This window comes from Grampus griseus, assembly GCF_964374135.1.
Source record: "Grampus griseus genome assembly, chromosome: 10".
NCBI lineage: Eukaryota > Metazoa > Chordata > Mammalia > Artiodactyla > Delphinidae > Grampus > Grampus griseus.
The window spans coordinates 97,538,314-97,552,550 of record NC_139004.1 but is presented as its reverse complement, the minus strand read 5'-3'; the positions used below and the strand labels follow the sequence as shown (position 1 = coordinate 97,552,550).

The 14,237-nt window shown below is 49.1% G+C and overlaps 1 protein-coding gene across 1 annotated transcript in view; it reads left to right on the top strand.

The window, feature by feature from the left end:
• ATP2B2 (ATPase plasma membrane Ca2+ transporting 2) overlaps window positions 1-14,237 on the top strand; it is a 129,550-nt gene that overhangs the window by 79,440 nt on the left and 35,873 nt on the right. Inside the window, exons 11-12 of the mRNA XM_082662855.1 lie at window positions 1,560-1,774; window positions 5,717-5,959. Of these exons, the coding sequence (XP_082518981.1) occupies window positions 1,560-1,774; window positions 5,717-5,959 (458 nt within the window). The remainder of the gene's footprint in view (window positions 1-1,559; window positions 1,775-5,716; window positions 5,960-14,237) is intronic.

Here is a 14,237-nt window from a genome sequence, read left to right as displayed (position 1 = left end):
AGGCACTTTGTGACAAGGAGACGCCAGTTGCCCAAACATCATCCTCCTCTGCGGAGGCTTCAGATGTGGGCAGCCTCAGCGGCAGCTGTACAGCACATGCAGCAGTTGGGGGTAGTTGGGCGCACGGGGCTGGCAAGAGAGATCCTGCCAGCAGCCAGTAGCCACCTGCAGGTGCTAATTTTACAGTGCCTCCCTGGCCTGTGGCCTCAGGCAAGTCACTTCCCCTCCCCGAGCCCCTGCTGTTTCCTCAGCCTGGAACACCCTTCCCCCAGGTCACTACCTGGCTGCTCATCGTTCCTCTGTCTGCTGAAATATCACCTCCTCCAGGAAGTCTTCCCTGGCCACCCTAACTAAAGTAGCCACTGGATCTACCAGGCCATGTCGCATTTGTTTTCTTTTTCTTTTTAGTTTTATTAAGGTATAATTTATATATTAAAAAATTGCACACGTTTAATGCACACATGATGAGTTTCCACATATGCATATGCCCATGATACCAGTCACCACAACCAAGGTACTAAACCTATCCACCACCTCCAAAAATTCCCTTGTGTTCTTTCATGGGTTTTTCGGTTTTTGTGTTTTGGGTAAGAACACGTAAGATCCTCTTAAGCAATTAGGAAGTGCACAATACCGCATTGTTAAACTATCGGCGCTATGCTATATGGCAGAGCTCTAGAACTTTCTCATCTTGCATAACTGAAACTTTTTCCCCACTAAAAACAACGCTCCTTTTCCCCTCCGTGCAGCCCCTGGCAACCTCCCTTCTATTCTCTGCTTCTATGGGTCTGACTCTTTTAGATTATTCAGATAAGTCCTCCTGTGTCTGGCTTATTTTACGGAGCATAACGCCCTTCAGGTCCAGCCACGTTGTTGCAAATGGCAGGATTTCCTTCTTTTTAAAGCGGAATAATATTCCATTGTACGTGTAGCCCACATTTTCTTTATCCATTCATCTGTCAATGGACATTTGGGTTGTTTTCGTATCTTCAGCCCATGTCACTTCCTACCACGTCATCCTGGAGTTTTTCTTGACAGCGTTATCTGTATCTGAATTATCTTGTTCGTGTGTTTGTTTCTTGTCTGCCTCCCCCTCTAGAATCTCAGCTTCCCAAGGGCTGAAAGGGACTCTGTCCTCTTTACTGCTGTGTCCCTAGTTCCTGGAATAGGAAAGAGTATGTACGTGAAGGCAGGAGGAAGTAAGTGGTACCCTCTGCACATCCTATTGTGTGAGGGCACCGTACAAGTAGTTACTGATTCACATGATCACTCAGCACCTGCTCTGCGTCGGGCACTGTGCTAGGCAATTTACATGTAATCATCGCATTTGATCCTTACAAAACCATGTGAAATAAATATGCATCCCCATTGTACAGAGGAGGAAACTGAGGCTCTTTGAGGATTAAGGACTTGCCCCACGCCACCAAGCTGAGCTGAGGTGTGAGCTAGGGCCTGCCTGACTCACACCTTTGAGCCAAGGCTTTGGTCCACATCTCCCTTCCCGGGGCCCCGCACCCCCAGGAAATCCCCTGACAGGTCTCCTCCCACCCGTGTCACAGGTCTGGTGATGTCAGCCATCACGGTGATCATCCTGGTGCTCTACTTCACCGTGGACACCTTCGTGGTCAACCAGAAGCCATGGCTGCCCGAGTGCACGCCCGTCTATGTGCAGTACTTCGTCAAGTTCTTCATCATTGGTGTGACGGTGCTGGTGGTCGCCGTGCCCGAGGGGCTCCCTCTGGCTGTCACCATCTCACTGGCCTACTCGGTGAAGGTGAGGAGGGGAGAGCAGGGCGGGCCAGCTGATGCCACTGAGATTGGCTGCCCCCAGCTGGGGGTCCGTGGGGTGGCTGGCAGGGCCAGTGCCGGGGCTGAGAGAAGAGCTAAGTAGCAGGAGTGGGGACAGAGGAAGCTCGGAGAGAGGATGCATGCAGGTGACTGAAACTCACATGCCTCCAGGAGAGCCACACCCTGGCTAAGGGGACAGCTGTTATTCAGCACAGCCAAGTGTCGCCTTGGAGGGATGGGGTCCAGTATTGCCAGATATTCAGATTTTTTCCAAGAGAAGCCAGAAATCTGGACTTAACATAAACTCTCCTGATTTTTAAACATTGACAATCTACTCAACTTAAAAAAAATAAATTAGATGCAGGTATCACCCTACAGGCCCACACCCACCCCTGTCCCACCAAACGTAGGCAGAAGCCTGGCCGTCGCAGCCTTAGGCCCCACTGTAGCCATAGTACTTGTATGACTAATCTCGGAGTTTGCTCCCTGAAGTTTGAAAGGGATAAGCCTAAAATAAAAAGGATGTCTGGTTTTATGAAAGCCCCTCCTCAGACTTCCCTGGTGGCGCAGTGGTTGAGAATCCGCCTGCCAATTCAGGGGACACGGGTTCGAGCCCTGGTCCAGGAAGATCCCACATGCCACGGAGCAGCTAAGCCCGTGCGCCACAACTACTGAGCCTGCGCTCTAGAGCCCGCGAGCCACAACTTCTGATCCCACACGCCACGACTACTGACACCCACGCACCTAGAGCCCGTGTTCCTCAACAAGAGAAGCCACCGCAATGAGAAGCCCGTGCACTGCAACGAAGAGTAGCCCCCGGGCTTCCCTGGTGGCACAGTGGTTGACAGTCCGCCTGCCAATGCAGGGGACACAGGTTCGTGCCCTGGTCCAGGAGGATCCCACATGCCGCGGAGCGGCTGGGCCCGTGAGCCATGGCCGCTGAGCCTGCGCGTCTGGAGCCTGTGCTCCGCGTACCACAAAAAAAAAAAGAGTAGCCCCCGCTCACCACAACTAGAGAAAGCCTGCACGCAGCAACGAAGACCCATGCAGCCATAAATAAATAAATATTTTTTTAAAAGAAAAAAAAATTTTTAATTAAAAAAAATAAATAAAAACAATAGCTTCTATTATTAAAAAAAAAAAAAAGCCCCCTCCTCTCAGGAGATGGGCTAAAAATATGAAGTTTTAAAAGCAATTCAATAAAGGGCAAGTAGGCCCATGAGTGCCTTGGGTCTGGCGGTTGCTCCAAAATGCCACCCTGATGGCAGAGCCCCTCCTCCTTCTGCTCCCAGGCCCATGGCCGTCGGTAGAGCCCAAACGCTGGGGTATGGGGCTGGCATCTCATGAGCACTGGGCGCCTGACCCTCTTGGAGACACTTCAAGCCTGGCTCACCCCCCAGGTCCTCACACCCTAGGCTCATCATTTTCCCTTGGTCCCGTGGTTTCCCCACCTGGGAGAGCAGGGCCCTGCGCTCCTGTTTCCCAGGGCCCTGAATCCAGGATGTCCCTGCCAGGGCAGAGGCCAGGCCATGTTTAAAAACAATGCGTTCGCTCCGAGAATGCAGAGCCGCCAGAGGGCACGATCAGCGTCAGTTTCCAAGCTGGAATTTGGGCTGGGCTCACCGATGTAATTTCACACAGAAAAGAGATCTCAGGGCAGGTGCCAGAAAGTGGCAGCTATGTGTAAAGGATACCGCCCTTATCATCTCCTTGTTTTGGGGTTCTCGAAGAAACTCCATCCCACAAACCAAAGCCCAAACAGGTCACAGCACAATGCTGATCGGGGGCCTGGGGCCCGGAGATTGAGACCTCCTGCTGCCGTGAGCCGGGACCCCACAAGCCGCCCAGTTGAGCTCGAGATCTCCTTAAAAGTCTCACAGCTTCGGTTTCGGGGCTTCCCATACAGACATTGTTAGACCTCTACACCTGTAGTTTGTATCTCTGGCACCTGTGCCTTCAGCTGCCTTAGGTAGTGTTACTTGTACAGTCACGTGATAAACTTAGTACAGCTCCCCCAACCCAGGAGGGGCAAACTCTCCCCTTTCTGAGCCTGGACCTAGCCCCTGGGAGCCGTCATCAAAAGAACAGTGGTGACCGCTTAGATCAGCACTGTCCAGTAGAGACATAATGTCAGCTGCACGTGTGATTTTAAATGTGCTGGTAGCCACGTTAAAAAGAAAAAGCAGAAAGAAACAGGTGAAATTAATTTTAATAATGTACTTAAGCTGATATGTCCAAGTTATTATCAAGCCAATTTGTAATATTTGATAATATACAAGTTATTAATGAGGTATTTTACATTTCTCTTTTCATAATAAGTCTTCAAAACTGGATGTGTAATTTACACTTACAGCACATTTCACATCAGACCAGCCCTGTTTCCAGTACTTAATAGCCTCACGTAGCAACCATATCGGGAGGCTCAGGCCTATACATTCTTAAGCCCCAGAGACGAACCCTCTTCACAGAGGACAGATGGGCAGAGTCCTGATGGAATGATCCAGGCTGTGAGGTTAAACAGAGCTGAGTTCAAAGGCCAGCTTTAACCCTCAGTAGGTGTGTCATCCTGGTCAAGCTGCTTTGCCTTGGCTTCTTTGGTTGCCAGAATGGAGTACAAGAGTCCATGAAGGTTTCATAGGATCCTCGTGACATCAGATGAGGAAATAAAGGCGGAAGAACTTTACAAACTGTGAAGTGTGTTGCAAACTCAAATCGCTGCTAAATGCATCCATTCAACATACATCCATCCCACATACATTTATTGTTACTATTATCACAGGTTTTGATAAGAGACACTGCAAGAGCACATAATTCTACCAATACTCATTTTTTAGTAACATGACCTACCATAAAATTATTCTAATTGCACTCCTTTTTTACCCTTGGTATAAAGAGTTATAATGAGGGCAAGAATAAAGGAAATCAGATTCCTAGGCACAGACTAGAACAACATCTGACTCAGCCTTTAGCTAAATGCACCTTTTCACATCCGTCCTTGCCAGATAGGGTCACTGTGTCATAAGGGCCTGCAGTAAGAGTGGTGGTTCCTTGAGAATCACTTTATGTGCGTTACTTGCTTGAGAACCTGGAAGAAGCTAGGAGTGTGATGCTGGGAAGAGAGAAAGGACAGTGACTATAAGAAAATTAATAATATGTCGAGTAGGAGTTCATTTTTGTCATAAATTTTAAAAGAAAGGATATTGATATGTAAGATGTATCCGTGCTAGGTGGTAGGATTATGGTTGATCTACTTTCTTGGTTGTGTATCTATATTTAAAAGAAATTTGTGATTTTTATTACACAAGTTATAGTATGTATTTATTGTAGAAAAATAGAAGCTATAGATTTTTAAAAGAAGGCAATAACAATCCTATAACTCTACCACCCAGAAATAATGACGCTAATATTTTGTTTATTTCCAGATAGTGTCCTATGTCTATTAACATAGGTATAACTTAAATTTATTCAGTTTGGGTGAAACCAAAGTGACAGTGAAAACCAAGCACCAGTGAAAGATGGTACCTTTGAAAAAACTCGTAACCAAATAAGGAATTTATTTCTGTTAGGGTGTAAGAGGAAACTATTTGAAGTAATCAGAAAGGACCCAATCTTCATTTATCATCCTTTTCCCTATTTTTTCCATAAAGAATACAGATTACTTCTGTAATCCAAATTAATAAAGTCAACTAATCAACTCTTTTAAATGCCTCAAATAATTTAAAAGAAACGAAAAAGAGAGAGAGAGAGAGAAAAAAAGGGCTGCACACAGAAAAGGAGTCCAGATGACAGGGGCTGTAGCCAGCAAGATCCTTTGCACATGTGTGAAGCAAAGGGGAAGCTCTGCCTCATTTCCTGCGTGTTTACACCGTGACCCTGCCTCCCAGCTCCCTCTCCTCACTGTTGCCATCTCACCTGCCCTTTCCCCCAGAAAATGATGAAGGACAACAACCTGGTCCGCCACCTGGACGCCTGTGAGACCATGGGCAATGCCACGGCCATCTGCTCGGACAAGACGGGCACACTCACCACCAATCGCATGACGGTGGTGCAGGTTTACGTGGGCGACGTCCATTACAAGGAGGTCCCCGACCCCAGCTCCATCAACGCCAAAACCATGGAGCTGCTGGTCAACGCCATTGCCATCAACAGCGCCTACACCACCAAGATTCTGGTAAGTGGTGCAGCCTCCACCAGCGGGAGGAGCGTCCGGGGGCGATACAGAAGTACTGGGCAGGCTAAGCAGTGTGATGCATAATTCTAAATCCTACTGATGTGTTTTGGGTGGTCAGATAGTAAGCAGCCTGTTTCTCTTTGACTTAGCTGTGCTGTTCGCATGACACAAAAAAGAAGATTGTTGTTAATTGTGTTTTTTAGACCCTGTCATTGCCCTCCCTACCAAAAAAATAGTCTTTTTATTAGTTAGCTTCTGCTGTATAACTACTCCAAAATGTAGTGGCTGAAAACCAGGCTGTGTATCTAGCTCACATTTCTGTGAGTCAGGAGTTCAGGCTGGGCTCAACTGGGGGACCATGTCCTCGTGTGTCTGAGGTGGGTCACATCCACAACTCTGCTGATCTTGGCAGGACTCTAGGCTGATCTGGGATGACCTCGGCTGGGACGGTTCATCTCTGCTCTGTGTGGTCCCCCTCCTCCAGCAGGCTAATCTGGGCTCTTCACGTTGTCATTTTGCCACATCCTGTTGGCCAACACAAGTCGAGAGGCCTGTCCAGATTCAAGCAGCAGGGAAATAGACTCCATCTCTAATGGGAGGAACTTCAAAGTCACATTGTAAAGGGCGTGGATTCAGAGAGGGTACTAATTGTGGCCATTTACACAATCTACCACTGGCGACGACATTGTTGTCAGTAATAGTAGTGGTAGTACTCGTTTTGTTAAGAAAAACTCTCATATTCCTGTCTCAGTTCAGCTGCCTGGACGCATCATGCTAGAATCCCTGATTGGGTTAGAAGCATAGGTTGCCTTTTGGTGATTAACCAGTATTCGAATGAAGAGAAATACAAACTTGTCCATCCAGAGCCCATTTCTACAGTGTGAGCATCTGGGTGAGCAGCTGAGCTTTCCTGCTTACCCCGCCAACGTGCCCTAGCCCTGACCTCTCCTTCGGCTCCTGAGCTGGCCTGAACCTTCAGGATCAGGCTGGGTGGCGGGAGTGCCAGAAGCTTTATCAAGTCTGGGAGAAGAGCACGAGTCTGCGGCAAAGGGCCAAAGGCTGGTGGGGGGTACGGGACACTGGGGCTGCAAGGACTGCACCCGCCCCTGCGGTTGAGCAGGTACTCCTGCATCAGCCCTGAGCTGCAGGCTGGGGAGGCAGCACTGACAGAAGGAGAAAGTAGGTCGGGAGAAAGCGTGCAGATGGATGATAGAGGATGCTGGGGGCGGCAGGAGCGCGGGGCGGGGGAATGCCAGAAAAGACGGCGTTTTTGTCTTCTCCCCACCCCACCCCATCCCCTACCTCCCAGCCCCGATTTGGGAATCAAGGGAGGTTGACGATGCTTTATTCTGTTCCCCAGGCCTTCCTAAAATAACTGAGATGCTGTTAATGATCTCGTCCCGCAGAGAGGAGAGTGGGGCAATTCCCAGAACAGGCTTCTGGTGATGGGGGTGGCTGTGTGGGCAGAGCCCTGCAAGATGGGCTTGAATTGAGATGTATATTATGCAATTACAGTAAAAAAGGAGTTCTCGGATCTGCCAGGAGGGCTGCGAAACATCTTTGCAGCGATAAGGCTCAATTAGGCAGCTTCACAGCACCGGTGGCACAGCTCAAATTCATTTCCAGATGTCGGTGACTGAGGCTGTATCCAGGTGGCTTAAAGGACAGGGGTCCATCAGTCCGCCTTGGGGAAGAGTGTGTCTGCCAAGCCTGGAAAGAGCTCAAGGACCTGGGAACCGGGATCCTTGGTTTGTAAACAGACCAAGTCACTTACCTCTCGGGCACCGGTGTCCCCTTCTGTGCCTTGAACCCTGGCATCCTAGAACCCTTGTGCCTTTCTTTCTGGGGCTTCCCTGAAAGAACCCTGGCCACACGGTTCTCTTTGCTGGGCGCTGATGGCCGTCAATGTGGAAGGGACAGCAGAGGCCCCTGGTATGTCTGGGTGGTAGTTAAAGCTCACACTCTGGAGCCAGACGGCCTGGGTTCAAATCCCTCACTAGCTGTGTGACTGTAAACAAGTTACTTAACCTCTCTGTGCCTCAGTTTCCTGGGGGAGATGATAGAATTACTGTGAGGATGAAATGAGTTAGTAAGTGGAAAGTGCTTAGCACAAGGCCTGGCACATATTCAGCGCTCAGGGTGATTAGCATTGTTGTTCGTCAGCAGTAAAATCATCCCTTGGTAACCAGGCAGAGGTTAATCAATAAACGAATAGACAGCAGAGGCATCAGGGCTACAGAGGGAAAGGGTCTTGCCCAAAGTTACACAACCAATTAGTGGCAAAGCCAACTTATAGATACCCTAAAGCCAGCTATTGAGTAGGGTGTCCAGATTCGGTTCTTGGTCCTTGCAACCAATCCTGCAGCATCTTTAGTATTGGTTGGTCTCAGGAAGGAAGGCGTGGAGTCTAGAGGGTCCGATTCACAGCCAGGGCTGTCAGCCATATTGGGAGAAGGGGCTCCCAGGGACTGCCCTTCTAGGCCTAGAGGAATTTTGAGAAGAGTCACAGGCTGCTCAGTTGAGGGTGGAAGTCCAGCCACCCTCCAGACCAGTCTGGGAAATCTAGACTGCAAAACATCCTTACCACGCAAGAGGAGTCGGGCAGGAAAGACACGCAATGTCCCCACACTACCCATAAGCTTTGGTTGGGAAATGAGCTTGGCCTGGGAAACAGACCATGGGCAAGGCTGTATTTCCCCCTGTACGAGGGTGCCGATTCTTCTGTGTCTTCTTGAAGTCTGATGCAGGCTGTGTGCTCTTTGAGAGGGAGAGACACAGCTGAGTTATCTCTGCTCCCCGCCCCCCCAGCATAGGCTCTTGGAAAGTACTGGTTGGGCGGGTGAGGTCAGTGAATTGACTGGTGAATAAATTTATAGATATGTATCAGTGAGATGAAGACTAGGTAGGGAGAGGGATGGATGGGTGGGTGGGGCATGGATGGAGAGATGGGTGGGTAGGTGGATGGATGGATGGATGGATGAGTAAATGGAAGAGTAGACAGACGGATGAATATGTGGGTGGTGGATGGATGAATATGAATTGATAAGAGGCTCAGGACAGGGCTCCCTCTATGTTCTACTTTCCTGTTCTTGTGACAGCAAGAAGTAGTAGTTGGCCTTGGTCCCAGTCCCACGGCTAATACCAGTGCTCTCTTGGTACCTCCAGCATGCCGAGCGAATCTATTCTGAAACTGCCCTCAACTCTCTAGTCTGCATTGATCCGGAGACTTCCAAATTAGCTAGTGCCTGTTATTCTAAAAGATTTTTTTTAAAACTAGATGAGTATTTGCAGGGGTAGGTTGTGTAGGTATAATCTACATGGGTCCGCGGACCTTAAGGACCACCTGGTCCAGCCCTCTCACTTTACTCTGAGGCCCAGAAATGGGAGAGGACTTGGGCCAAGTCACCCTGTGGGTTAGTGGAGTTAGAATCCAGATGTCCTGACACCCAGTCCAGTAAGCAGAGGTTAGGAGCTTTGGCTCTGAAGTCTGACAGACCAAGATTCAAACTTCAGCTGCAGCACTTACCACCCGTGTGATCCTGAGCAAGTTAACTAACCTCTTCAAGCCTCTGTTTTCCAATCTGTAAAATGAGTATACAATGAATCATAATCACTAATATTCACTTAGCCAGACTCATTGCTGAGTGCTTAACCCATGTTGCCTTGTATGAGGACCACATGAAGTAGGTGACATCACATCTCCAATTCATAGATAAGGACACTGTTGCTGGGAGGAGTTAAAGAACATGCCCAGAGCCCCAGAGCAGATGAGAGGCTGAGCCAGGGTTCACATCCAGGTCTGTCCGGTCCAGAGCCTGCACAGTTCACCACCACTCCTTCTCCAAGTCCTCTGGCTGCACCTTTGCCTTGAGGCAGTTCCAGGGCTGCTCTGAGATCAGATGAGAAGGTGTATGTGTGGCTGTCAGCACAGTGCTGGACACGTAGCAAGCGCTCAGACCGCTCCAGTTGTTACTCTTATCACTTCTATTATTATTTCTGAGCCTTACCCTCTGTAGTTTGCTTTGCCAGCCACTGTCTAGTTTGACCCTCCACATCCCTTCCAGGTAATCAAGGCAAATAGGACAATTCCCGTCTTGCAGCTAAGAAAACAGAGCTGCAGAAATATCGAGTAACCTGCCCAGGGCTGCTCCTGCCACCAAGTGACAGAGCTGAGTCCCGAGAACTCTGGAGGAGTTTACCCAGCGGGCGAGGGAGCAAGGTCATTCCAGGCAGGGCCACAGCCTGCCAAAGCCCAGAGACCTCTCAGGAGATGTGGCGGTCTGTGGCCTGGACCTTTCCCAGGGCCACAGGGATGAGAGGCGAGGCTGAGAAGGCTGAGGGGGAGTTGGGTGGCAGCAGATAAGCCCTTAGTAGGCTTTCTCATCACAGTGCCCAGAACCAGCCAGGCACGGGTGGAGGGTGGTGTGAGAGCCAAGGCTGCCAGCGGGAAGGCCAGAAAAAGTGACCCAGGACGTGCCTCTCAGAGGGCCAGCCCCAGCCCCATGCCCCATCCCTTCTGCGGATGGCAGAACTTTCTTCTTTCCACTCCTATTTCTAATCATTAGGAACGAAGCTTGCCCTCTGAGGGAAGCTACATGAATCATCTTGTAGTCAGAAATTGCTTCCCCACCTCAGAAATCCTGGCACACCCTCAGATTTGCCTTGTCGCTTCCGACTCTTTGAACGTCAAGACTTTTGCTAGCTTCTTCTTCTTGTAGCCCTGCTGATTCTTGAGCTGCAGCTGAGCTTTCAAATGGAAATAGCTCCTCCTCAGACTTTAGAGGCATGGAGCTTTCTTGGGAAAACATTCTCCTTTTCCACCCACGTTTATTCTGTGTGCTGAAACCACCCAAGCGGACTTTCAGTTTATATTTTATGAGACCTCTTTTAACGTAGGTTGACACTACAGTTAACATTTGAATTATTAAAATGAAGATGGGCACTTGTGGAGCCGAATTGTTGGAAGTTTATGGCGTATGTTCTGGAAACATGAACTACTGAAAGAAAAACAAATCTCCTTGGAGTCCCTGAAGTGGTTCTGGAAGAAGGAGCAGGGAGGATCTGCCTGGAAGGATGGTTTTCCTGAATAAATGAGCCACAATTCACCTCGTTAGAAACTCCAGGTCTTCAGTCTACCCCGTTCCCAAACTGAGGCGGCTTCATCCACAGACAGCCCCCAGGACCCCCAAAGGCAGGAATGACCTGCTCGATTGTATTTCACACAAATCTTAGATCTAGAGCTCCTGAGAGGAGGGGAGAGTGGGGAGGTGACTCTAGGAAGCAGTCAGCCCTTGAACTCAGACGGCTCCAAACCCAGGGTGCAACTAAATATTCCAATGAACCTCGAACCCCCTGAGTCAAGCGAGCTCTGCGAGGGGCTCTGGCCAAGGCAGGGGCTCCAGAGGGCACAGAAGGCCCTGGAAGTGGCTTAGCAGGGCCTTAAGATGGGGAGGTGGGGCGGCCCTTCGTTCTGGTCTGTGAAGCGACAGGGGCCTTTGTGTTGGATTCAGCAGCTGTTTTGGTTCTGTTTGGTTTTGTTTGTTTGTTTGTTTTTGCAAACACCATCCCTAGGAGAACAGTTTAAAGCACATAACCCTGAATGGGGAATTCTGATTTTTAACAGCACTGTTAATCCCTATATCCCACCTTCTCACCCTGTGCACGTGACACAAAACACACAGCACATACGCCTACCACACACACACTATACCACACACACACGCACACACAGCACATACACTCACCACACAATACACGCAAATCACACAGGTATATGCACAAATATACACACACACGCCACATGCGCATACCACACACTGCACTACACACAGCACACACACACCACATGCACACACATGCACAGTGCATGGGCAAGCTCGGGAAGGTCCCCAGGAAACCTGCTTTCCAGCGTGTGTCTCCCCAGGGCGTTTCAGCCTGTCCCAGCTGTTCAGGACACACACCCCGCCCGAAGCCTTTGCAGTCTCTGGGGAAAGTCCACAATTCTGCCCCCTGCTGCTCCTCGAGGCCCAGCACCTGAGGAGACCCTCAGATGACAATTCCGGAGGCCAAAATTCTGACAAAATCCCATCCCACCTGGCCTCCCATCAGCAGCTCTCCACACCCACAGACACCAAATTATTCATTTATTCATTCAACGCACATTCATTAATTACCCCAAGTGGGAAGTAGAGATAAGCAAGACAGCCCTCCCCCCCACCCCCGACCATGGGCTCTAAACCAATCACCCACCAGTTACCTCGTTAAACAACCATCTCAAATGCTAGTGAAGAGAGGCAGGGCGTGTGCTGTGTGGGCTCAGAGCTGAGAACAGCTGGGGTCAGATCCTAGCTCGGCCACTTACTAGCTGTGTGACCTGGTTTCTCCAGGCCTCCCTGTGCACATGGGAATAATAACAGCCCGACCCCTGGGGAGCCATGAGGATGCAACCGAGGACGCACGTGCAGAGCTTGGTAAAGAGCTAGCGAGGTCACTGCCGCAGCTGCCGAGGCTGCCTGGTGGTCCATCTGGGCATCGGGGAGGCTCGTCTGCCAGTGCCTGTCCTCAAGGGGGGAGGGGGAGGGGCTAGGCCACCAGAGACAGCCAGCAAGCAGAAAGTCATTTTCTCATGCGCTCTCACAATCGGCATCCTACGGCATTTGCTGCGATTTACCGTGCTATGGTGGCCGCGTTCGGGGGCACAGGGAGGACGGGGTGTTGAGGATGTTTTAATATTGTAGTAAAATACACATAACTTAAAATTTATCATCTTAGCCGTTTTAGTGTACAGTTCAGTGTCATCAGGTACATTCGCATGTACAATCATCACCACCACCCATCTCCAGAACGTTTCATCTTCCCCAAGTGCAGCTCTGTCCCCATTAGACACTCCTCCCCCCCCCCCAGCCCCTGGCGCCCACCCTTCTACTTTCTGTGTCTATAGATTTGACTACTCAAGGGACCTCGTGTAAGTGGAATCACACAGTATCTGTCCTTTTTTGTCTGGCTTATTTCACTTAGCATAATGCCCTCAAGGTTCATCCATGTTGTAACATGCGTCAGAATTTCCTTCCTTTTTAAGGCTGAATACTATTCCACTGTATGTGTAGATCACATTTTGCTTATCTCTTCGTCTGTCAGTGGACACTTGGGTTGCGTCCACCTTTTTGCTCCTGTGAATAATCCTGCTGTGAACACGGGTGTACAAATATCTTCTCAAGTCTCTTGCTTTCAATTCTTTTGGGTATATACCCAGAAGTAAAAATTGCTGGATCATATGATAATTCTATGTGCAGTTTTTTGAGGAACCTCCACACTGGTTTCCACAGTAGCTGCACCATCTTACATTCCCATCAACAGTGCACAAGGGTTCCAATTTCTCCACATCCTCGCCAGCGCTTGTTTTCTGTTTCGTTTTGGATAATGGGCATCCTCATGAGTGTGAGGCAGTACCTGCTAGCTATGTTTCTTTTCATCTCATTTTTGCAGATGTTATTTATAACTTGTCACTCTTCAAGTCATCATTCCTTGGGCTTAGCTCTAGTGACCCCCAAGCATCCCAGAACAGGAGCATGAATTGTCCTCTCAAAGTTACACCCATAGCTGCACCCAGCACTCCCAAAGGGCTTAGTGCCCATACAGGGAAATGTGCTGGATACGGTGTGGCACTAGGAATCAGGGGAATTGGGGGCAGCCCCAGGCCTGCCCCCCTGCAGGTCTGTGATGAGGAGCAAATCACTTCCCCCCGGGCCTGCTTCCTGCCCCTCAAAACCAATGCCTTAACTCCCTTACAGAATTAGAGCCCTGGAGAGCAAGCCTCATGGAAGTCTACAGCAATAGTAAAACCTCTGGGTTTGTCAAGATAAAAAAAGCCAAAAGAGAAAAGGGACGAGTCCCTACTTCTTAATAATGCACGTAGGCGATTTTAGAGCTCAAGTTCATGGTAACAAATTGAATTATGGAGGAGGCAGCTCTGCCATTTGCAACCATAGATTGTTTGAAATCCTTTTAGGGGAAAATTAAAATATCTCACAGAGGGTAATAAAATGCTGCCTGTTTCACAGGCATAACTGCTTAGCTCTCTTGGGCAAATAAGTAATTAGGCATTTTTATTTCAGTCCTCCGTGTCATCATCTTCTTTCATTAGTGGAGGGGAGAAAACTGTTTTGGAAGATACATAAAACCCTGGAAATCACCAGAAGGTTAATTATAAAATTGTAAAAAAAAATGATAAGTAAATAAATATATAAATTTTAAAAACACAACATAACTGCATACTGCA